The following is a 25796-nucleotide window of genomic DNA, read 5'->3' on the forward strand; positions in this document are numbered from 1 at the left end:
TGGATAAAGACGGAAGAAGTTGCATGAATGTGATTGAGACAGTTGAAACGTATGTATCGGGGAATCGAGAGACTCGGAGAAAATACGACGATTACATTACAATCAGTTATGAGTTCTCCATGGCTTCAAACTGTTAATTGCATAACCAATAACGCAATTATCACTCCTCCAGTTGCGGCATCATAAGGCTAGGTATGAACACTGTTTTGTTTTATACGCAGCATTTAAAAAGTAAAAAATAACCTGTCGGGGACATGGGTGTGAAATACATGTTGAAATTTTTAAAAGGCTACTCTCTTATATCTGCCAACAATGCTAATAATCCCATATTGCTATAATCTTTGTGAAGATTAGACATGTACATGTAACGTAGGAAAATCGTTCTTCACTGCGTTGACCGCGAACGGGGTGAAACGCGGTGAATCACCGCGGAGATATTTATGCATACACGGTGATCATGCTCGACCTAGCGTGATGAAACGTGCGAGATCGCGATAATTTTTAACCCAAAATAAATAATGACCACCAAGTGTTGGTGATTTAGGCAAAAATCGCGGGACGCGTAATGTAATATGTTTGTAAAAGCATTCAAACATAATACACAATAACACTTGTCATCAGCAAAATTTCAATCGCAACTTATATACCAATTATGGCCATACAACTTTTACAGTTAGCACTTTGAAGGCTTTTTTTACCTGACCCGAAAAAATATTATCCTTAAACAATTGACATGTGTTGAAAACCATATAGCATATCCCTTTATGCTGTGTACTTTGTGAAACAATTGTTTTAATGTATGAAACCAATTTGTGTATAGTAATACTATTAGTATTATCTGTCTACTCCAAATTAACATTGACCAACTCTAAAAAAAACTATTTTGGTAATAAATAATATTTATTTCATACAATATTTGTCTGTAGAAGTGTAGTGTTAAGCACCCGCTTACAGTTTACAGTTTTTAAATTATACTATGTTAATATGACAGAAGTGGTTTCATTTTTTTTAGATGCTTGATCTACATTACAGCCAACGCGGAACATAATCTGCGGCTACATGTACGCCACAGCCCGAAATTTAGTTTGCAGCGGGCGTGTCAAGTGTTCACGGGCGTATTGCTGAGGCACTTGGCATCGATCTGCGCAACGACGCAGTCTGTTTTAACCTTGCCTACTTTCACAGAGTAAATTCGCCGCATACATACGCGGCAGATTGAGTGAAAAGATATACACCTACATGTACATTTGTGTAGCATAGAAACCTAGATTTATGCTACTTTCATATTAATTATTTTCACGTTTTAATAAGCGATATGGCACTAAGTGCGCTTTAACAAATTATCGTTGAATAAATTACGCACAATGTTAATGTTTCGTTTGATTCTGAAATGAGCTTTCTTTAATATGTAATCCGCAACACACTTCCGAATTTAAATGCTAATGCTACATTAACAAATTCTAGCGTCAAATAAACAGTGCTAAAATATCCTTTGTCTCCATAAAAAGCGAGCGAAAATTATGCAGACATGTACAACGTTGCATGGAAAGTTTGGGTGTATTTTGTGTTGTATAAAAACATTCATCATGTCAGATGATTTATGCGTGTTCAATGGGGAAACAAGATGTGTTTGTGAAACACAATGTCCCCCTATATGATGTTTGACCTTGAAAGATGACCTTGACCTTGTGAAGGATGACCTTGACCTTTCACCACTAAAAATTTGCAGCTCCATGAGATACACATGCATGCCAAATATCGAGTTGCTATCTTCAATATTGCAAAAGTATTCATAAAATAAGCGATTTGGGCCACATATATTTGACCTCTGACCTTGAAGGATGACCTTGACCTTGAAGTTGCACCACTCAAAATGTGCAGCTCCATGAGATGCACATGCATGCCAAATATCAAGTTGCTATCTTCAATATTGCAAAAGTATTTATAAAATAAGCGATTTGGGCCACACATATTTGACCTCTGACCTTGAAGGATGACCTTGACCTTTCACCACTCAAAATGTGCAGCTCCATGAGATACACATGCATGCCAAATATCAAGTTGCTATCTTCAATATTGCAAAATAATTCATAAAATGAGCGATTTTTGCCACATATATTTGACCTCTGACCTTGAAGGATGACCTTGACCTTTCACCACTCAAAATGTGCAGCTTCATGAGATACACATGCATGCCAAATATGAAGTTGCTATCTTCAATATAGCAAAAGTTATTGCAAAATGTTAAAGTTGGCGCAAACAGACCAACGTACAGACCAACGTACAGACCAACAGACGGCAAAAACAATATGTCCCCCACTACTATAGTGGGGGACATAAAAACCGCCCCGATTGGGCGTTATTTCATCACATCTTTAAATGGTAACAAACGCCAAAATGTACTTGATACTTGAGAATACAAAATGTAATTGCGAATGTGTGTGTGTCTTGAGCACTTTTATCGTAAATATTTACCGGAATTTCCTTTAAAACTGGAATATACGGGATTATCGGGTAATGATTAGCGATATCAACTGCATAATGTAAACAAAATGAAACTAATTTATATACACATAGTCAAACAATAGTTATAATAAGCTGATAATTAACAAAACAACAATTAAGTGTTGGTTATTGATGTGGCTTCAACTGCTAATTGTCTCAGCTCAAATATTGTAGCAAAAACAACAAGCAATTATAAATCAACCAACTGCTGGATTCTTGACAACTCGTATGAGCCAACACATAATTACGTGACATTTATGTGTGAAATACATACACTACCGGCAGGAAACCAACTAACTTGGGGCCAGCCACGTTAAATATGCTTATATGCTAATACATGTTGTCGTAAAAATTAAACCCAAAACAAATATGTCTGTTGATCGTTTTAATATAAAGACAATAATCATACAGTGCAATAAACGCACACAAAGTAACTTAAAGTAATTAAGCCGATTCTATAAATGACAATGGTAAAAGATTATTGCAATTTTATTAATACATGCCTGTGATAATCGTATTTTGTTTTAATTAATTCGATTTTTTTTATTTGCATTCTTTTAAAATAATAATTATTTATATCCGGATGACAGCAATTTCTTTAGAAATGGGAATGCAATCACTAAAAACAAAACAACAGCATATTTTTTTATTAACTAATTTATCTATTTTGAATCTGTGCGCATTAAATTAATCATGATTTTAAATTTAATTATAATTGTTCTTTTAAATTTCTTTGACTAACTAATCATTTAAAAAAGATTTTGATTTGAAGATGCGCATGGACTCGGCGTCATGTCGCAGATCGCGGCTTGCCTCGGCATGTCTCGGCGGAAAGATGCGAAGCTTCGCTTCGAAATGCTTCAACGGCCGACTCAAAATCGACTCGTTTCGCATTGCAGCCGCGGTCGCAAAATATGTTTGTTCCACGTTGGCTGTACTGAAATCAATCTATTCTATTTTTTTTTTAAACTTTGATCATTTTTGCCTCTGTTCTTTTTTTTTGGTACTAATGTCTTAAAATTTTACCATGTTGTATTAGTCAAAGATTGTTGATGAATGTCCCAGAAGTGGTTTCAATGCAATGCCAACAGCTTGAATAATGACAATAACGATAAATCCAGAAATAAGCATTAGTAAAAAATATAATTGCCAACTAAGGCAAATGTCAAGTAAAGTACAAATGGACGGTTTGGTCAATCAATATATACCTCACACATCAATCAAGGCTGGGCATACACACTATTGACTGATAAAATCCTAACAAGGGCTGTTTGTAAAACACACATTCCCCAAAATTGGCTGTCAGTTGCAGTGGTAGCCATTGTGTGATTATGTTAGAAACCATTTTACTGCTTCAGGTCACTGTGACTTGACCTTTGACCTAGTGACCTGAAAATCAAAAAGGGTCATCTGCCATCTGTCATAATCAATGTACCTATGATCCTAGGCATAAGCGTTCTTGAGTTCTCATCCAGAAACCATTTTACTATTTCGGGTCACCGTGACCTTGACCTTTGACCTGAAAGTTGCTAATCCACCGATAATTACTAGTAACGCCCATATTATATAAACTGGAATCACAGTTCATTTTTTATACTTACAAGTCATAATACTACACATAAACATTAAGAAAACACATTTCCTCGATGAGATACATAAATTATCCGAGTAGAATTAATTGCTACGTCATGACCTTCAATATTGTATATGGCGGACGTATTGTAAATTAACATTGAACCCGCGTTCAATTAAAAAATGGCGATTCAAATTACAAGTAATGGTGATTCAATAATGGAGAAAGCATTAACTGGATGTATCAAACATTTGATAAGGTTTGTTAAACCAGATAACAAGGAAAATTTGGATAATTAAAGTTAAACTACTACTGGTAAGGCATTCTTAAGTGTATATATTTCGGACATGTATTGTAATCGGATAAACAGTAATAGATATACTAGATGTTCCATGCATTTAGATTGTGTTTTTGTACAAAAGCTATCATAGGGATGATGATAATATAATGAGGATAAATATGTGATGGAACGGTGCTACTGGTACATATCTTAAATTACTTAAATGTGTTAAAGACTTAAATGTGTTATGATGAAGTAGATTTAATGAGCATTTATTGTTTTTACAAATAAACATAGTATAGTGATAGAAATAATAAAAAGTTGTAAAATGAACATGTTTTGTTTTAGAAAAACTTAGTCGATAGTGTTCGCACAAATTATTGATAAGTGTGTCCTTATCTTTGTGTACCAATTCATTAAAATATGTTGTGTTATTTATCATGGTATTTTTTATTTAATAAAGCAGTATAACTTTTAAAGATATTGTGTTACTCTTAGAGCATATTTGTATTAAAAAAATTGAATAATACAGACAAAAACACAATTAGCACGCTTCAAAATTGACCCCAGCATTTTTAAATTTGACTCCTCAAAATTTCAGTCCAGGGGTCATTGACTCCTGGTTTTTAAAATCTATTGAAATCCCTGATGATCGGTCCTCGCAGTGATTTTTTACAATTGTTCTCATCTGAGTCCTGGGACTCCATAACCTGCAAATCTACGAGTCTCCGAATCAAAAAAACGAGTCAGGGGTTTTCCTCGCTTCATTGGAAAGAGGACCTAACCTATGGATTTTGGGAAGATTACCCGGGTGTACATTGTCCAGGGTAATCATGGAACTTAGGCTGGCAATCCATGGTATAACATGGAATTCCATGGAAATCCCTGGAATTTGAAACAGTTTCCAGGGTTTTCCAGGGTTTTGTTCTAGAAATGTCCATGAAACGTGGACTTTTTTCCCAAGCATTTTCCAGCCTTGGATGGAAAAGCATGGAAAAGGAATGGAAAACGCTGGATATAGGCTGGATAACCATGGAAAATATTTCCAGATAGCATGGAAAGTGGAACATAGAATTTTTTAAGCATGGAAAAGACACTAACATTTTCAGCTGACCCTGGAAAAAACTTAGACTTTATAAGAGGAGAAAATAACTTATAAAAATGCAACACATTTATTCAAAGTAAATCAGAGTTCAACAATTTACACAACATATGAATAAAACATAAAACAATGTTCATAGTTTGGGCAGAAATAGTAGTTGTTATAGTAGTAGTAGTAGTGGTAGAAGTAGTAATGCTGAGGCTGGCAGTAGAATATGTTGTAGGAGTAGAAGTAAAAGTGGTTGTTGTATAAGTTGTACAAGCAGTTAAACTACTGATAATTATACTATTGGTGCAAATTAAAGTGACAGTAGCAGTAGTAGCAGTTATTATTGTGTTGTTGTTTTAGCATTTACAGGAATAGTAGCAGTAATGGTAGCAATAGTAGAATAAATAATAATAACAATACTAGTAGCAGCAGTAGAAGTAGTAGTTAAGGAAGTAGCATAAGCAGCAGCAGCAGTAGTAGTAGTAGAAGTAGTAGTAGTAGAAGTAGTAGTAGTAGAAGTAGCAGCAGCAGCAGTAGTAGCAGTAGCAGCAGCATCAGTAGGTAGTAGTAGCAGTAGTAGTAGCAATAGTAGTTGAAGTACTACTAGTAGTAGTAGTAGTAGTAGTGTAGTAGTAGTAGTAGAAGTAGTAGTAGTAGTAGTAGTGGTAGTAGTAGTGGTAGTAGTAGTAGTAGTAGTAGTAGTAACAGCAGCAGCAGCAGCAGCAGCAGTAGTAGTAGTAGTAGTTGCTGCAGCAGGAGTTGTAGTAGTAGCAGCAGCAGCAGCAGTAGCAGTAGTAGTAGTAGCAGCAGCAGCAGCAGGAGTAGTAGCAGCAGCAGCAGTAGCAGTAGTAGTAGTAGTAGTTGAAGCAGTAGTAGTAGTTGAAGCAGTAGTAGTAGTAGTAGCAGTAGAAGCAGCAGTTTTAGTAGAAGTAATAGTAGTAGTAGAAGTAGTAGTAGTAGTAGTATAAGTAGAAGTAGCAGTAGTAGTAGAAGTAGTAGTAGTAGTAGTAGTAGTAGTAGTAGTAGTAGTAGTAGTAGTAGTAGTAGTTGTTGTTGTTGTTGTGGCTGTTATAATAGTAGTAGTAGTTTTGCAGAAGTAGTAGTAGTAGTAGTAGTAGTACTAGTAGTAGAAGTAATAGTAGTCACTTTCAAAGCAATGTCTACAAGTTTAAATTCCTTAACCCTGTTCAAGGTGTATACACACTCAATATTTAACTACAGTCCAGGTTTGCAATTAACAAACTATCTGATAAACCTGTGTGTGAGTCAGATATGTCTGCTGCTAATCTATTGGTTATAAAATATCACAGCCTTTTCTGATTGGCTGAGTTCAAATACAGAAAGTTTACCTGTTAGATTGAAATTCTGGAGCAGGCGTATTGTAAAATATGCAGGTTAAACTTGTTGTTAAAATGAAGTTAATGTAATGTTCACAAACAGTAGAGTTAATGAGTTTTTCCATTAACAAGAATTTCTTAAAATAATAATGTATGGATATCATTTGGAAAGTGACATGAAATGTTGTTAAAAAGTGATGCATACAAGTGTTTCAGAAGTCTGTCTAGGAATAGAACAACAACTGAAGGTTTGTGCTTTTCATTATTTCTAAATATTCTTTTAAATTTATTCTTCTTATGTCATCATTGTAGACCTTTTTTATGTGACATTTTAGGTAAAAGTATGGCAAATATAGAAGTTTAAAAGCAGCTGTCACACACATTTTCACTAAGTGCAGTTTGCAGCTTGATAAAGGAAGTCCTATGTGGAGATTTTAATAAGCTTGAATGTAGTATCGGAAGTTTATAATGCATGGCTAGGGAACTGAGGCTAAGGGAGTTATGTGCTGTGCATGATGAGAAATCAATGCTCATTAATGCTGTTAATGTTTATAAATAAATTAATTAAACCAATAGCATTGTTTTTTAGGTTTCACTGTGCATTTTGATACCAACAGAATTACACATCATTCTAATTATAGCAATAATAAATTTGTACTAATCATACCTACAAATTTTGTTATGCTATGCTTTGTGATGTATTAACTTCATTGTAAGTTATTATTTAAAGACCATTTTACTAAATATTTAAAACAATACTTGAATTATTTTCTATATACATTTTCATTATGTGCTTTAACTGTAGCTGACCAGTTGATGAAAGATACTGCAGAGTTTGGCAGGGAAATAACCCAAGACAGCAAAGCGGCTCTTTTGGCGCATTTACTAAGAGGACTAACATGGCCACAAATTCATGGTAAATATTGTTATGCCCCGAGCTCATATAAGTAATTTAGTGTTAACCACCTGAAAGTATTTTGTCTTTTTGGTATCCAATATTTTGGTCTAGTTTCAATTACAAGTTATTTTTATATGAATTAGCAAATTAGCATAACTTTCATATAGCAATATCTGAATATAAAATTCCTATATACATGTATGTTTGAGTTTCCAGATACATGCTAGTGTACCCCGTTTTGGGGCATTTAACAATATAAATTTCAAAATAAAAGAGAGTCATATAAAAATATAAGTTAAATCACCAATTTATTCACTTGAAAGTCTCAGTTTTCCTGTGTGGTTGCCTGTTTGCAAGTAGATTAAAGCCCGCTTGCAAACTTTAAGAGAATAAATTTCAGTAAATGGAAAAGAAAGAATTGCTAACTACTTAGGATCGTAAATGTTCGCTCAAATACAAAAAAGCCACATGTACCGAATTGAGCAGTGATATGAAATATCTAAAATAGATTAAAATATGAATGAGCATTGAAGTATAGATATTCAATCATATGATTGCTGCACATTTACTTTTACAGATGAATGTAAAAAACTTATGACTTTCTTGTAATATTGTTTGCTTTGTTTTTCTTGCAGACCATGCAGGGGCCGTACAGTATAACAGCAGTACAAGTTCTATAAAAGATCCACGACCTACTGAAGCCCAGCTAATTAACAAAAAAGTTTTTAAAAACTGTAATTTTATCCCACCTGGGTACTTATAATTTACTAAGCTGCCTACACAAGTTTTAGACTTGCAATTATATTTTAAACTGTCACTTGGAAAGTAATACATGTACATGCATTATGTTCTGAATTTCTTTGAACAATAAAATTATATAAAAGTATTTTAATGAAATTGAGCACCTAAATTGCATTAAAGTGAAAGTAGCTGAGAAAAATAGTATCCTTGTGCTCATGGGCAGCTACATATATTGTAACTAACATGAATTAGCTAAAATAACTTAAATTTTTCATTTTGTTTCTTGTATATCGTTTGTACAGGGTTCGTGAATTGTTACTGTATATTACTTGACTTGCTTAATTGTATTTTGTTACTTTGAATACATGTTGTGAAGGTTGCATTATACTTTTTAAACTTTAAAGTAGCGCCTGTTCTGTTATGTAAGGGCCTGATTTATGATAATGGACATAGAGGCTTTGTAAGCATGTATTAAACAACACTTGTTTGATCTGAATAATTTGTTAAATAAATGTAACACAATTTGTAATCTGATGTTATATTTTGATGAATTGTGAACAAAATAATACATCGAAGAAACTAAGGCATTATGTTGATTTTTTGTTTTGTTTTAATCTAACCTTAAATTATGATTTATTTAAGCTGTGAGTATTGTATTCATTTAATACATGAATATTGTTTTTAGACCAGAAATTTCTTTTTCTATTCAGTGACCATGGTAAACGCTGGACAATTTTCCATGTTATACCAGGCATCCATGGAATATTAAACAAGGAAAAACCCTGGAACATTTTCCAGGGTTTTCCAGCCAGCATGGAAAAAATACCGTCCGAATACTCCATGTAATCTGGAAAACCCTGGAAAAAAATCCATGGTTTTCCAGATTACATGGAGTATTCGGACGGTATTTATTCCATGCTGGCTGGAAAACCCTGGAAATTGTTCCATGGTAATTATTCCAGGGAGCCTGGAAAACCATGGAAACTATTCCAGGCTATTTCCACATACCATGGACAATTTTCCACCCTTTTTTTTTAAATATTGACGCTGGAAAAGGCTGGAAACTTAGTCCGAATACTCCAGCCTCATATTTTCCATGGATTTCCATGGAAAACCCTGGACAAAGTACACCCGGGAATTCTCGCTAAAATTACTGCTTTGGGAAATGAAAAAGCTGGTGTAAGTAAGGATCTTTGGAAAACTGCATGATTTTAATGAATTTTTTAATTGGGAAAGGGGCCTTTAATAGGCTCCTGATATATAAGGTTGAAAACCCCTGCGACTGCGAGTCCAAGTCGAGGGGTGAAAGCGAAACAGTTCTAAGTGACATTTTTTTCACAAAATGACTTTTTTGTATATTTTGCATTGCAACATCCATGCCCATCATGTATTAAAATATCTTAGTTCCAGGCAATCAATTAAAAAGTAAAATTGAAATTTGTCCTAAAGCTCGAAGTGAAATTTAATTATGTTTTTAGAGCGAAAAGGCTCTATTTGCAGTGAAGTGCTACTTAGAGCTCTTTCGCATTCAGGTTGTTGATGTTAAGATAATTTTAAATGACACTTTTATCAATTATTGAGGAATATATTTACAAGAAATAATATATTTGTATTTGAAAAACCTCCTGAATAGATACTATTATGTAACTGATGACAAAGTAAGAAAAAATATTGATAAAATTATGCACTTAGACCTTTTTCCCAGTAAATTTTGGGTATTTTTTTATTTTCTTTCATTATTTTGTGTTGTATAACATATTTGTTAAAATTTTTGACAACATTAATATAAGGATTTTATGGCTATTTCAAATTATGTTTTATACATACCCAGTGATTTTTTTGCCCAAAATTACCGCCGATATTCGGCTGCTTCCCAATTCCAATTTTTTTTTTTTTCCAAAAATCTGATCAAAATTTCCCAAAAAATGACCAAATTTTCCCAATTGAGCCAATAAGATTACAATTTCATTTAGCGTTAATTTCGTAGAACGAGTGCCAATCGAGCTTGTCGAGTCTTCGCCGAATGACAACTGATTTACGAATGTTCGCGAATGTAGCCGAATACGATTTTACGTTGCTATCCACACATCTCTCTCTATATTGCGGAGGATACCGACGATAGTCGATGTATCCCGATTGTTAACGCCTGTTTTTACACACGTCCAAGATGGCGGCAAGCAGACGAGAAGTTTGCGATGAGCAGCAAAAATGATAAATAACACTAAAATTAACAGCGGATGTCACATGGTTATTAGGAGATAATTTAATGTGTGTGTCAATTAACGCAAATACTATGTTTGAGATGAACAACAACAAATATTTATTAGAAATGTTCACAGTGAATGTGCGTCACGGAAATCTGTGTAGGGAAATTGGAGTTCACAAAGTTAAAGCATTTAAGACGAGAACCTTTCGAAAATGGAAAGAGACAAACATGATTTGATTTATATGTTAATGGATCTGTGTATATTAAGATTCATATGCATATTCTGCTTTATTATGTTTGTCACGCTGTATAGTTTGGTGAAATAGCATTGAACTGAGGATGTCAATTGTGCAAGATATTAAAAGGTAAACAAATAAAATGTATTTTTTAAGCTCCATTTAATACAACATTAACACAGCAAGAACACAAAAGCGTGTTTGTTAATATTTGTTAATGTTTTCACCATATCATATTTTACTTTAAAAAACATCCTGAATTAAATTCATACTCTTAAAGAGATTATGATTAAATCATAATGGTACATGTATATTGAAGAATCTATAGATTATTGCAAGTTTAATATGCATGTGGAAGGATATTAACTAAACGTTGTAAGAAGACATGAAAGCAACACTTTATAATATAAAAATGCTGTCAAACATGAACTTAGCAATTTTTATTCTGTTCTTATAATCATATTTATAATTTTTCCCAATTTCATGGTTTATCACGCTATTTTTTCCCAATTTCATGGTTTATCGCGCTAATTTTCCCAATCCAAATGCCACAGGCTGTAACAAAAAAAATCACTGATACCTGTCTGTACTTAAAACTATAAAGCTAATTGAAAAATTGAAACCTTAATTGCATAAAAGCTAGTTGACTTTGGAATTAATTTCAAGGAGATGTGATCCTTGTTTCACCCTCTTCCTAGTTCTGAATGTAAAACAAATTATTTTGTTACAAAACCACAAAGAATAAACTCATTAAAGTGCATTGTGTTTAGAATGTTAAGTTGTGTAAATGTCAGATACCTTTATATATTTCTATTTTGCCTCTCGTGAAAAACGCGTTCAAAATTACCGAGAACCTAGTTAGTTCTATGCATAGACAGTGAAACATATTTATTAACATTTCTCAATAAATAAATATTAACAAACATGAATGTAAATTAGTTGTTATTGTGGTATTTACAAACACTAATTTGTAACTGAGGTGAGATGTGAATAAGTTGGTCAATACATTAATAACTTTTCTGGAAAGATACGAATTTGTAGGAAACTGTGCTCATAACTCTGCTGCTATGATGTAACTTAGAAGATTACCATGCTGGTGAATTGTGATATGGTTTGTTACCATTCTAGTGATATGTTATTTTATTATCCCCACGCTTTTTGAAAAAAAGGTGGGGATATTGTGGTGATCTCCGCCGTCCGTCCGTCCGTCTGTCTGTCCGTCCGTCTGTCCGTCCGTCTGTCCGTCCGTCCTGGCCACTATCTCCTCCTACACTAAAAGCACTAGAACCTTGAAATTTACACACATGGTAGCTATGAGCATATGTGCGACCCTGCACTATTTGGAATTTTGATCTGACCCCTGGGTCAAAAGTTATAGGGGTTGGGGTGGGGCCGCGTCAGAAATTATCACTCATTTTTTTAGGTTATTTTACATTTACTTCTTTATTTCTACACCGATTCACTTCAAATTGATACTGGACCTCACCTATGACAATACGGTCAATCTCAACCATGCATGGCCCCATTCCCAACCCTGGGGCGCCCCGCCCACATAGGCCACACCCACCAAAAATTTCCATTTACTATAATTTTTTCATTTCTACATGGATTCACTTCAAATTGATACTGAACTTTTGTTATGACATTAGGGTCAATCTCAACTATGCATGGCCCCAATCCCAACCCTGGGGCGCCCGCCCACATAGGCCACACCCACCAAAAAATTCCATTTACTATAATTTTTTCATTTCTACACGGATTCACTTCAAATTGATACTGAACTTCTCTTATGACATTAGGGTCAATCTCAACTATGCATGGCCCCATAACCAACCCTGGGGCCCCGCCCACATAGACCACACCCACCCAAAATTGCCTTTACTATAATTTCTTCATTTCTACACCGATTCACTTCAAATTGATATTGAACTTCTCTTATGACAATACAGTCAATCTCAACTATGCATGGCCCCATTACCAACCCTGGGGCGCCCCGCCCACATAGACCACACCCACCCAAAATTGCCTTTTACTATAATTTCTTCATTTCTACACCGATTCACTTCAAATTGATACTGAACCTCTCTTATGACAATACGGTCAATCTCAACTATGCATGGCACAATTACCAACCCTGGGGCGCCCTGCCCACATATGTCACACCCACCCAAAATTGCCTTTTACTATAACTTCTTCATTTCTACACCAATTCACTTCTAATTGATGATGAACTTCTCTTATGACAATACGGTCAATCTCAGCTATGCATGGCCCCATTACCAACCCTGGGGCACACCTAGGTCAAACATTCGGCGTGGGGATACGCGTCGGCCTCTGCCGCGCCATTTCTAGTTGGTAACTGAGATGGTGAATTGTTGATCACTAGTATATAACCATTCTGGTGTGATGTGATTTGGTTGCTTTCTGTATTTGTGAAATGAGAATCAGTAGGTTACAATACACTAAATGATCGCTTCATGTAGGGCTGTACTCTCTAAAAAAATATCATAGTTGACAGGAAGGCATGTTTTACACTTTTTACCATTATTCGGGTGTTATCTTGCGGAGATAATGGTAGGGCATGAATAGGTGTTCACAACTGAATCCCTGAAATATGATACACTTGAAGACTTAAGTAAACCATTGCAGTAGAAAAGGTTACATTTCACTAAGAAACGGCCGGAAAAAAAAGCTGCAAAAACAGTCGATTTTGATTTGTGTCAAGTTCTTTCTTGCTTTGTACATGACATATCTTTTTTATTGCATAAATCGATTCCGCTTAGAATGGCCTTTAAGAAAAGGTATGGTTATGGGGGTCTCTATGTGCAAAATGTTGCATTTATTTTCGCTCAAAGTTGTCGCTTTTACATTGAATTATATAGGGAAACTATTTGGTGTATTATGACCTAAACGCAAAACCAGGCCTAGTCACAAAGGAGCTGTATTTACAGAAAATCATCATTTTTTTAGTGGGATATGACGCGTTTTGGCAAATTTCACGGAATAAATGCGTTTGTTTCGCGAATTTAAGGAGCATCGTGAGTTTTTAAGAAAAAAATACGTTTTCAGAGGAAAATAAGAAAAAAAACGTACAAAAACCCGTCTTGAGCATCTCAAATTGCAACAATTTGTGCTGAAAGAGCTCATGAACACGTTTGAATAGTTGTTTACTTCTTTTTCTACATAGCTTGTAACAATATTCCAGTATTTTGACCGATTGTAATTATTTAGGGTAATCGTTTTGCGCCTGAACGCCCGTTATAAATCAAAGCTCCGAACGCGAAAGCCACATGGCTTATCAGGCGTTATAATAAAATGCATTTTCAAGCATTTCTACGTGAAAGATCGGTCTGTAAATTGGCATGCACATAGAAAATAGGATTATAAGTATCGAGAAGTGCTTATTTTTCGCGATGTTAACAGTAAGCGTTGTCTTATACGCAAAACCAGGCCTTGTCACAAAGGAGCTGTATTTACAGAAAATCATCATTTTTTAGTGGGATATGACGCGTTTTGGCAAATTTCACGGAATAAATGCGTTTGTTTCGCGAATTTAAGGAGCATCGTGAGTTTTTAAGAAAAAAATACGTTTTCAGAGGAAAATAAGAAAAAAAACGTACAAAAACTCGTCTTGAGCATCTCAAATCGCAACAATTTGTGCTGAAAGAGCTCATGAACACGTTTTAATAGTTGTTTACTTCTTTTTCTACATAGCTTGTAACAATATTCCAGTATTTTGACCGATTGTAATTATTTAGGGTAATCGTTTTGCGCCTGAACGCCCGTTATAAATCAAAGCTCCGAACGCGAAAGCCACATGGCTTATCAGGCGTTATAATAAAATGCATTTTCAAGCATTTCTACGTGAAAGATCGGTCTGAAAATTGGCATGCACATAGAAAATAGGATTATAAGTATCGAGAAGTGCTTATTTTTCGCGATGTTAACAGTAAACGTTGTCTTATAGGTTACAATACACTAAATGATCGCTTCATGTAGGGCTGTACTCTCTAAAAAAATACCATAGTTGACAGGAAGGCATGTTTTACACTTTTTACCATTATTCGGGTGTTATCTTGCGGAGATAATGGTAGGGCATGAATAGGTGTTCACAACTGAATCCCTGATAAATGATACACTTGAAGACTAAAGTAAACCATTGCAGTAGAAAAGGTTACATTTCACTAAGAAACGGCCGAAAATAAAATTTGCAAAAACAGTCGATTTTGATTTGTGTCAAGTTCTTTCTTGCTTTGTACATGACATATATTTTTTATTGCATAAATCGATTCCGCTAAGAATGGCCTTTAAGAAAAGGTATGGTTATGGGGGTCTCTATGTGCAAAATGTTGCATTTATTTTGCTCAAAGTTGTCGCTTTTACATTGATTTATATAGGGAAACTATTTGGTGTATTATAACCAGTAGGTAACCATTCTAATGTGATGTGATTCGGTTGGTACATGAGATGGCGAAATGTGAATCCTTAAGTAACCATTCTAGTGTGATGTGATAAGGTTGGTAACTAAGATGGTGAAACGTGAATCAGTAGGTTACCATTCTGGTGTGATGTGATTAGGTTGCTTACTGTGTTGGTGAATTGAGAATCCATAGGTAACCATTCTGGAGTGATGTGATTTGGTTGGTAACTGAGATGGTGAAATGTGAATCAGTAGGTTACCATTCTGGTGTGATGTGATTCGGTTGGTAAATGAGATGGTGAAATGTGAATCAGTACGTAACCATTTTTGTGTGATGTAATTTGGTTGCTTACTGTGTTGGTGAAATGAGAATCCGTAGGTAACCATTCTGGTGTGATGTGATTCGGTTAGTAACTGAGATTGTGAAATGGGAATCCTTAGGTAACCATTCTGGTGTGATGTGATTTGGTTGCTTACTGTGTTGGTAAAATGAGAATCCATAGGTAACCATTCTGGTGTGATGTTATTCGGTTGGTAACTGAGATGATGAAATGTGAATCAATAGGTAACCATTTTGGTGTGATGTCATTTGGTTGCTTACTGTGTTGGTGAAATGTGAATCAGTAGGTTACCTGCATTCTGTTGTGATGTTATTCCGTTGGTAACTGAGATGGTGAAATGTGAATCAATAGGTAACCATTGTGATGTGATGTGATTTGGTTGCTTACTGTGTTGGTAAAATGAGAATCCGTAGGTAACCATTCTGGTGTGATGTGATTCGGTTGGTAACTGAGATGGTGAAATGTGAATCAGAAGGAAACCATTCTGGTGTGATGTAATTGGGTTGCTTAATGTGCTTGTGAAAGGAGAATCCATAGGTAACAATTCTGGTGTGATGTGATTTGGTTGGTAACTGAAATGTTAAGCAATAGGTTACCATTCTGGTGTGATGTGATTCAGTTGGTAACTGATCTGGCTAATTGTGAATCAGTAGGCAACTATTTTGGTGTGATGTGTTTCGGCTGGTAATGGATGCTCATCAGTTAGTTTCTATTCTGGTGTGATGTGATTTGCTTTGTATCGGTTCCAGTGGATGTAAATCAGAAGGTTACAATTCTGATGAGATGTAATCAAACAACTGAATGATGTCAATTTGTGCAAATTATGATATTTTGTAAATTTGCTAATTATTTCCTTATAACAGTTCAGTATTACCTATCTAAGTTGCAATGCTCCTTCTAAAAATACTAGGTGTGTTATTTATAATGCAACGTTCAACACAAGCTAATACTTATTATTGTAAATCATTAAAAATATAAAGTTGTAAATTACTTTCCCATAACGTTCGTTGTTTAATGGACATGACTGCCTACAAAATAAGTCCAAAATCTGCCAAAGTATTAATCAATATAACAAATATGATAGAATATAGCAACATGATGGAAAAATCAGCATAAAATTCCAATATGTACGTGTTTCAAGAAGGAATGAAAAAAGTAAGGTTCAATCAAGTTCGTTGATACAATTCACCTTTTCTTACATGTTACTGTATTGTTGGAAACACACACAACATCTACTATACTTTCGTCAAAGTGTATGTCGTTATTGTTTTTGTAAAACAGTACAATATTTAAAAACAAGAGTTCCGCGGTCGGAGATGACCGCATTGAAGCCGGATTTTTGATTTAAATGACAGGAAAGTACCTTTCGTGTTTTTGTCAATGCAATACTTAAATTACTGAAATATTGTTCAAAGGTCAAAATGAAATGTAAGTACTTTTCAAGGCATGAGCAAACCTTGTGTTATGTTTTGAATGCATGCATATACATAACAATTTTAACATTTTAACATTGAAGGTCACAGTGACCTTGACCTTCAAATGAATGACATTGAAATGAGCAGTGGTGATCTTCTAGTACTGGCCAACCTTTATGTCAAGTTTGAAGACTCTAGGTACAAGCATACCAAAGTTATAACATGGAATAAGAACTTTAACATTTTTACCTACCAAAGTTATAAGAACTTTAACATTTTTACATTCAAGGTCACAGTGACCTTGACCTTAGAATGAATGACCTTGAAATGACCAGTGGTCATCTAAGTGTGCTTGCAAACCTTCATGTCAAGTTTGAAGACTCTATGTCCAAGCATACCAAAGTTATAACAATTTTAACATTTTAACATTTAAGGTCACAGTGACCTTGAACTTCAAATGAATGACATTGAAATGACCAGTGGTCATCTTCTAGTACTGGCCAATCTTTATTTCAAGTTTGAAGACTCTAGGTACAAGCATACCAAAGTTATAACATGAAATAAGAACTTTAACATTTTTACATTCAAGGTCACAGTGACCTTGACCTTCAAATGAATGACCTTGAAATGTCCAGTGGTTACTTACTAGTTCTGGCCAACCTTCATGTCAAGTTTCAAGACTCTAGGTCCAAGCATACTAAAGTTATAACAACTTTAACATTTTTACATTCAAGGTCACAGTGACCTTGACCTTCAAATGAATGACCTTGAAATGTCCAGTGGTTACTTACTAGTTCTGGCCAACCTTCATGTCAAGTTTCAAGACTCTAGGTCCAAGCATACCAAAGTTATAACAACTTTAACATTTTTATATTGAAGGTCACAGTGACCTTCACCTTCAAATGAATGACCTTGAAATGACCAGTGGTCATCTGTTAATCCTGGCCAACCTTCATGTCAAGTTTGAAGACTCTAGGTCCAAGCATACCAAAGTTATACCATGAAATAAGAACTTTAACATTTTTACATTCAAGGTCACAGTGACCTTGACCTTCAAATGAATGACCTTGAAATGACCAGTGGTTACTAACTAGTTATGGCCAACCTTCATGTCAAGTTTCAAGACTCTAGGTCCAAGCATACCAAAGTTATAAGAACTTTAACATTTTTTATATTGAAGGTCACAGTGACCTTGACCTTCAAATGAATGACCTTGAAATGACCAGTGGTCATCTGTTAATCCTGGCCAACCTTCATGTCAAGTTTGAAGACTCTAGGTCCAAGCATACCAAAGTTATACCATGAAATAAGAACTTTAACATTTTCGAGCACGCCGCCACCCCGCCCGCCCGCCCGCCCGCCCCCCCGCCCGCCCGACAACATCAATCTATAAGCCGAGATTTTTTCGAAAAAAATCCGGCTAAAAATCCATTCAGTGTTTTGGGACATTTGATTACAAACAATTGAAAAAAAAAGTATTTAGAATAAAATAATATAAATTGTCAATTTGAACTTTTCAGCACTATTAAATAATATCAATACAGTATTTTTATGCTATCTGTTTAAAGCAAAATGGTTCTATGTACAATATTTCCAAATATATTACTCATATTAAGAATGTTAAGAGTATTTAATTGAAAAAATATGCAATAAAGTGAGAATTTCCAATACTTTTCAATTCACTTTAGGTCACTTAGAACATTTTGCTCTGAAAAATAACTCGAAAAAATATGTTTTTCAGTGCGAAAAGGTTCTAAGTGCCATTTTTTGCATTTTATGTATAATATTCTTAGTTTCAAAATGTAGAAAGTATTGCATATGAAATAAATACTGTAAATTGATCATTAAACGTTGTTTTAAAATCACTTAGAACTTTTTCGCTCTTTACTTTAAGTAAAAAAAAGTGAAATTTTAGTGCGAAAAAGGTCTTAGTGACATTTTTTCAAATAACTTCTTTATTTGTGAAAATACAAACATGTTTAAAAAAAAAAATGATTATAGCAGACAATTCTCAATATAAATTTAAATTTTAAAGCCTTCATTGTTTTAATTGTTCTTCTGATACAGTTTAAACCTTCTCCTGAACATTTTTTTAAAATGCACTTAGAGCTGTTTCGCTTTCACCCCTCGAAATGTTTTGACCATGATGATTGGGCAAAAATTGTGACTTCTATAGTGTTTACAAGGTTTCTCTATAGCCAAATAAGGAAAACTGACCGCCCACTGGCGGCCATATTTTTCAACGGACCAGAACCACTTTTGAACTAAACCAACATATCATTAAGACAAACATTTTGACAAAGTTACATGTAGAATTGGGCATGAATGAGACTTCTACAGTGTTTACAAGTTTTTTCTTTTTTTGACCTAGTGACCAAGTTTTTGACCCTGCACAACACAGTTTCGAACTCGACCGAGATTTCATTGGGACAAAGCTTCTGACCAAGTTTCATGAAGATCGGACAATAAATGTGGCCTCTAGAGTGTTTACGAACAAATGTGGACGGACGGACAGATGACGGACAAAGACTGGTCACAAAAGCTCACCTGAGCAATCAGGTGAGGTAAAGTTTAAATTTAACAAAAATAATTATCTTTACTTAATCCAATATCAATTTGGGGTGGAAAAGTCCGCATGCATATTATTTTGGGATGGAAACGTCTTGGGAGGAAAAGGTTTGGGATGGAAACGTCCACAGTGAGGAAATGGTTTGGGATGGAAACGTCCAGAGTGAGGAATAGGTTTGGGATGGAAGCATCCACAGTGAGGAAATGGTTTGGGATAGAAATGTCCACAGTGAGGAAATGGTTTGGGGTGGAAACGTCTGGTCACCACCTGAAGTACATGTACAAGGTTCAGGGGAGCTTAAAGTTATGACATTTTTGAAACAATTAATGCATGAATCATGTTGTTTGAAATAGTGAAAAATAAATGCATAGATATGTTAATTATGTATAACTTAAGATATATACGTGCCCCATACCTGTGAATTGTTACAACACAATCAGAGCAGCACAGCTGACTGTGATCATTGCAAAACTGTGTCAGTGTTTTATCCTCATGCTCTTCACACTTCTTGACAAAGTCCTCCATCTCCTTTGAAACAGGCCATTTCTTCATATCCCCCCTTCCAAAAGTAGTGTGTTCTTTACAAAGCCGATTATGAAGGTGACTACATCTTTTGCAATAAAACGTCTGACACGCCTCACAATAGTTGTCTGCTGATTCCTGTAGATTCTGTTCTTCACAATTTGTGCAACGAAAGTCTTCAACCATACGCAAACGTTTTGCAACAGTAAACAAAGAACCTGTCGCCATTTTGATTTTATGTTTATAAAGTAATAACTGTTTTTGTTCCAAAAGTTTAAGTGTATGATATGCAACAAAGCACAGGAATAAAGCCAGTTCCAAACATTAATCAGCTCTATAAGTTAAAATTACATGAAACACTGAAACATAGATACATTCAAACATAATATGTGCAATAAATGTGTTCAACCATAGACCAACGTTTCACAACATTAGAACATGAACCTTTAGCCAATTGTCATACTATGTGTATTTTTGTTTTAAGTAGTTAAAATATATTTCTGTTAAAATAGTCCATAAAACAAAAACATATAAGCTAGTTTGTAGAGTTAATCAGCCCACGACATTAACATTAAAGAACACAATAAATTCAAACACAAATCAAGTTCAAGCCCAATCGAGCTTAACTGTCTCTAAACAACGTAACTATGTAAAATACCACGTGAACTTTTTTTCATGGTTTAAGTAAACCATATTGTCACACACTACATAAGCAGGTAGTTTTTTTAACGCTAAGAAGAAATCAATAGAATTATCTAAGCTCTTTAAGTTTAACAGTTTATTTACTTGTTTATACATTAAGTGTTAAGGTCATTACTACATTTTAGGAAAACGTTATTAATGGCTTAGTATATAATTGTGAAATTAATTATTTCCTATTTATAAACTAAACTATAATTATAATTACATGCAATACATTAGAGCTGTCAGAGGGCAGCGCTTGACTATTTGAGTGCTTGACAGTATAACGTAAGCCGTCATGGAGAGGGGGTATAATGTGGGTGTGTGGTCATTTAATAGATGATATTAAAAAAAAAAAGAAAAACAAGAGATGTGTTTGTCAGAAGCCATAAATTTAACCTTTGACTTTGAAGGATGACCTTGACCTTTCACAACTCAAAATGTGCAGCTCCATGAGATACACATGCATGCCAAATATCTTCAATATTAAAAAAGTCATCAAACTTTAACTAAGGTTAAAGTTTTGGGACACACACAATGAATGAATGAATGACAGACAGACAGGCCAAAAACAATATACCCCCAATCTTTCTATCCAGGGGCATAAAAAGAAAAAAAAAATTGGGGGGGGGGGATTCTGGGGTGGGGCGTGGGAGATGGTTTGGGTGGAGTCAATTGTGGTATGTCAGGTAAGTGTTGTTTTGTCAAAGTATGAATCAAATGAGATCACGAATAAAGAAGTTATGGCAATTTAAGCGAAATTTATTACATGTACATGTAATTTTACCTTGAGAGTCAATGTAATTCAAAGGTCAAGGTCAAATTCAACTTGCCAGGTACAGTAACATCATGATAGTAAGAAAGTATTTGAAGTTTGAAAGCAATAGCATTGGTTCTTTAGAAGTAGTGGATCTAAACACAAAATTTAACAAAATATTCAAAGTTACAAAGACAAAAAAGGGCCATAATTCCGTTAAAAAAACAACTAGAGTTATGCAACTTGCCCTGTACAGTCCCCTTACGATAGTTAAAGTTTTCCAAGTCTAAAAAGCAATAGCTATAATACCTTAGGAGTAAAATGGACCAAAACACAAAACTTAACCAAATGTTCAATTATCTAAGTATAAAAGGGGCCATAATTCTGTCAAAATGCTTGATACAGTTGTCTGCTCTTGATTATAGATTGGGGTCATGTTGGTAAAAAAGTATGCAAAATATGAAAGCAAAATGTCAAAGGACATAGGAAATATTTGGGGTGGTACGCAAACTTTAACATAGAGTTATCAATACTATTTATATTCTTAGTGGAAAAAGGGCCATAATTCTTACAAAATGCTTGATAGAGTTGTCTGCTCTTGTTTATAGGTTGGGGTCATGTTGGTAAAGAAGTGTGCAAAATATAAAAGCAATTTGTCAAGGGAAATATTTGGGGTGGTACGCAAACTTTAACATTTGCACGCACACGCTAACGCTAACGCTAATGCCGACGCCAGGGTGAGTAGGATAACTACACTATATATATTTCATATATAATAGTTGAGCTAAAAATGTTCTCATAAATTTATTTTGCATGTTTATATTAAAGAATATTTGGACATTTATAAGAATGGTATGCTGACATACTGACATACTGATTAAGTGTTTAAACTTGCATTTATTAATAAATTATCTGGTAAAGCCATCATCTTACACTAACATTGTATTATGTGAAGTTAGAATAAGACATCAATTTTGAAATGGCTTTGTTCAGTGAAATAATCTGGTTAACAACACACACTAATTTAAATGCATGCATGGACTGTTTTCAATCTGGTAAACAGCACACACTAATTTAAATGCATGCATCGACAGAGTTTTCAATTAAAATCTGAAAGTCATTTAGTAAAAACTTAAACTAATCATGAATACTCTTCAAATGCAATTATACCTCACATGCACTGGGCCTTATATGTTCATAAAATGTATTTAAGTGACACCAATTTTGTATTTCATTTTAAGATGGGTAAACAGTATATTAAAATGCAAAAAAACATTAAACGAAAAAGAGCTCCGAAGTTGCAAACATGCCCCCCAACAGGACCTTGACACAGGATTGTTTGCACCAAAACTGACCATAAGAGTTAATCTTTCATATTAGTCAGACCTAGCCAGTTAAATAAATTTCTAGTTGATACAAATGAATGCACTTCTGTTAAATCATTGTTATAGTAAATAAGTTGATAATATTATAGTATTATTGTTATCAATGTCATGATGATCGAATAAAATCTGTTAATTGTTGGATGAGAAGTTCAGTAATAATCAATTCTCTTTCTGGAAAATCAATATCACTGATTTTGGTTGGCAGTCAGTGGTTAGCGTCTGTGCATGCTTATTATTTAGTTTAAAACACTTCCCTTTGTTTACATTGTTTAACATATCAACCATTTATTGTGATTTGAATCTCATTTGTCAACATTAACAGTCATATAAAATACTGTTGTTGCAATAAATTTTACATCTAATTTATTGTGACAGTGACCTTGACCTTTGACCTTGTGACCCAAATGTCAATAAAGGTCCTCTCCTTTCCAAGGGCAATGCGTATGGGAAGTATGAAGCAATCGGCGAATGGGTTGACTAGTTACTGACCGAAAAGTATTTCACATTTGCAGTGTGACAATGACCTTGATCTTTGAGCTAGTGAACCCAATTTCAATAGGGGTCATCTATGTCCAACGCCAATTTACAAGGGAAGTATCAATCCTTCTTGTAATATACAACTTGTTAGTTTCAATATATTGGGAATTGCACTGAACTATAGGCATATTTGTATTGCTGTATTGCATGAAAACCTTGGCTGTGAATGCTACACTTAAGATTAAGATCAACCTCAAAGTGACTTCTAATTATATAAACTGTACACTGTAACTCCAATATAACTCGCTCCGTTATAACGCTGAATCCAATATAACGCGGAGGGTGCTTGGATCCCATTTTTTCTCCAACCTTCCATTTGATTTCTGATTCAAATCCGTATAATGCAACTTCATGTATTTTCAGACAATTCAAAGATGGCGGCAATCACATGTTGATTGCTTTATTCAACCGTCCGTTGAACCGATTATGATCGCCTCGAGGTTAAACAACACTGACAGTTAATTGGTGTTACTCTGTTGTGTAATGTCAATAAAGGTGTGAAAAACTCGCGTGTCAGTGTTTATTACATGTATTCCTCATCAGAGCGGTTCAGTGCGATAATTTCCATAAGTTAAGTGCAAGCGGGATAGTTATACAATTAAAGTAATTCAAAACGATTGAAACATTCTTACTTTGATATGGTTGCAGTTTGACTATATTAAATGAGCGTCTGTGAAATATACTGCCTACTTTATAAAACAACTTTTTCTGTCATTTCATTATCATTCTAGTATTATGCCATTTAATCTTTCAGTTCGTGTATACGAAATAAAATAATGCAAACGATTTATTTACATGCAAATGCAGTGTACCGGTAATTGCTAACAGAGTTTCACTTTCATTTTCGCGAGGTATCAGAAAGTCCCCGGGAAACATGTTTTTTGCATGCGTATGACGCAATAAAACAATTGTTTGTACATGAGTCGTATTGCATTCAATCTAAATTTAAAGTCGCTCGTCCAATGAAAGCTCTGCCCCATAATGCACTGTACTCTTAACACTTCTAAAAATGGCATATATACGTACGGTTGTGTTTACTAATTTCTTAAACATATATCGTCATTAATGTTCAAGATTATTATTTTTTAAGTGATGTTGCAATTTTATTGGATTATCGGATAAATGTGCACATAAGAAAAGCGGTATGTATACTGTTATCGATACGATTTGGTTTATATGCATGTATTTGCGTCAACACAGCATGGCAATATACATGACCTATATTATAGGCTTTTCTATACCTGTTTTTTTTTATAGCGCCCTGCAGTAAATGAGCTCAAAACCTATAATGCGGATCCGTTATAACGCTGTTTCGCGGCTTGGACCCCATTGACCGCGCTATATTGGAGTTACAGTGTATTTAACTCAATAGCTTGAGTGAGAATATGGTTTCATGGCATTGTAATGTTCATTGTTTGTTTAAACTGTACAAATGTGAACCAGTACTGCTATTGGGTTTTCTTCGTTGCAATGTCTCTGAGTTTTCTGTATAATATAATAGAATGCATCTATTATATCTTCATCTCAGCGATGAATATATTCAACAAGAGCTGTCACCATAGGATGACTTATGCCCCCTATAAACGCTTGAAAGAAGTTATGAGCTTTTTTTTGAAACCTAAACGCAGATTTCAAAACTTTAACGCGGACCCTAAGTTCAAGGTCAAGGCCACAGGGGTCAAAATTGCTGTGCCTTGTCCAAAAAGGCCTTGTCCATATACACATGCATGCCAAACATGAAATTGCTATCTGAAGCGACATAGAAGTTATGAGCATTTTTCGAAACCTAAGTGCAAAGTGTGACAGACAGACGTTTGACGGAGGGACAGTCCGATCACTATATGCCCTCCTTCGGGGGCATACAAATTTGATACTTGTTAAACATGACATAACGAGGTATTGATACACTGACCTCATAAATATGTTACATTATATTTTATTATGTATTAACGATAATTAAAATTACTATTTATCCCCTATATTTAATGTTAAACACAGTCAGACACTAGTTTATAGCAGAAAATAAAATTATTTACTACTTAAATATTTTTCGTCTAACATGAACACCTTGGTCCAAACACAGCAGAGGCAAATCACAACATGTAAGTTGTCTGACGGTGTCGCAAACTGCTCTATGATAAAATGGTAAAGCTACACTTGCAATGTGGTGACAATCAACTTTGTACATAAGTTACGAAGCATGTTAGTATACTATATATACTGAGCATATATTAATAGCCCATGAGTGCATACTACAGCGTGCATACTTTATACATGGAACAACTATTTGATATATGAACACC

At 34.6% G+C, this 25796-nt stretch overlaps 1 protein-coding gene and 1 long non-coding RNA gene across 4 annotated transcripts in view; one reads left to right on the forward strand and one right to left on the reverse strand.

The window, feature by feature from the left end:
* The window catches only part of LOC127864934 (uncharacterized), a 66833-nt gene extending 46074 nt beyond the window's left edge, over positions 1-20759 (reverse strand). For all 3 annotated transcript variants that reach the window (XM_052404825.1, XM_052404823.1, XM_052404824.1), the window contains exon 1: positions 20027-20759. In XM_052404825.1, coding sequence (XP_052260785.1) covers positions 20027-20361 — 335 coding nt within the window. In that variant the 5' untranslated portion in view covers positions 20362-20759. The remainder of the gene's footprint in view (positions 1-20026) is intronic.
* Positions 6570-9236, forward strand: LOC127864991 (uncharacterized). The gene is made up of 3 exons (XR_008042431.1): positions 6570-7033; positions 7591-7701; positions 8319-9236. It is a non-coding gene; the product is annotated as an uncharacterized LOC127864991 (long non-coding RNA).
* Positions 20760-25796: the final 5037 nt, after the last annotated feature.

Source organism: Dreissena polymorpha, chromosome 1 (genome assembly GCF_020536995.1).
Source record: "Dreissena polymorpha isolate Duluth1 chromosome 1, UMN_Dpol_1.0, whole genome shotgun sequence".
Lineage (NCBI taxonomy): Eukaryota > Metazoa > Mollusca > Bivalvia > Myida > Dreissenidae > Dreissena > Dreissena polymorpha.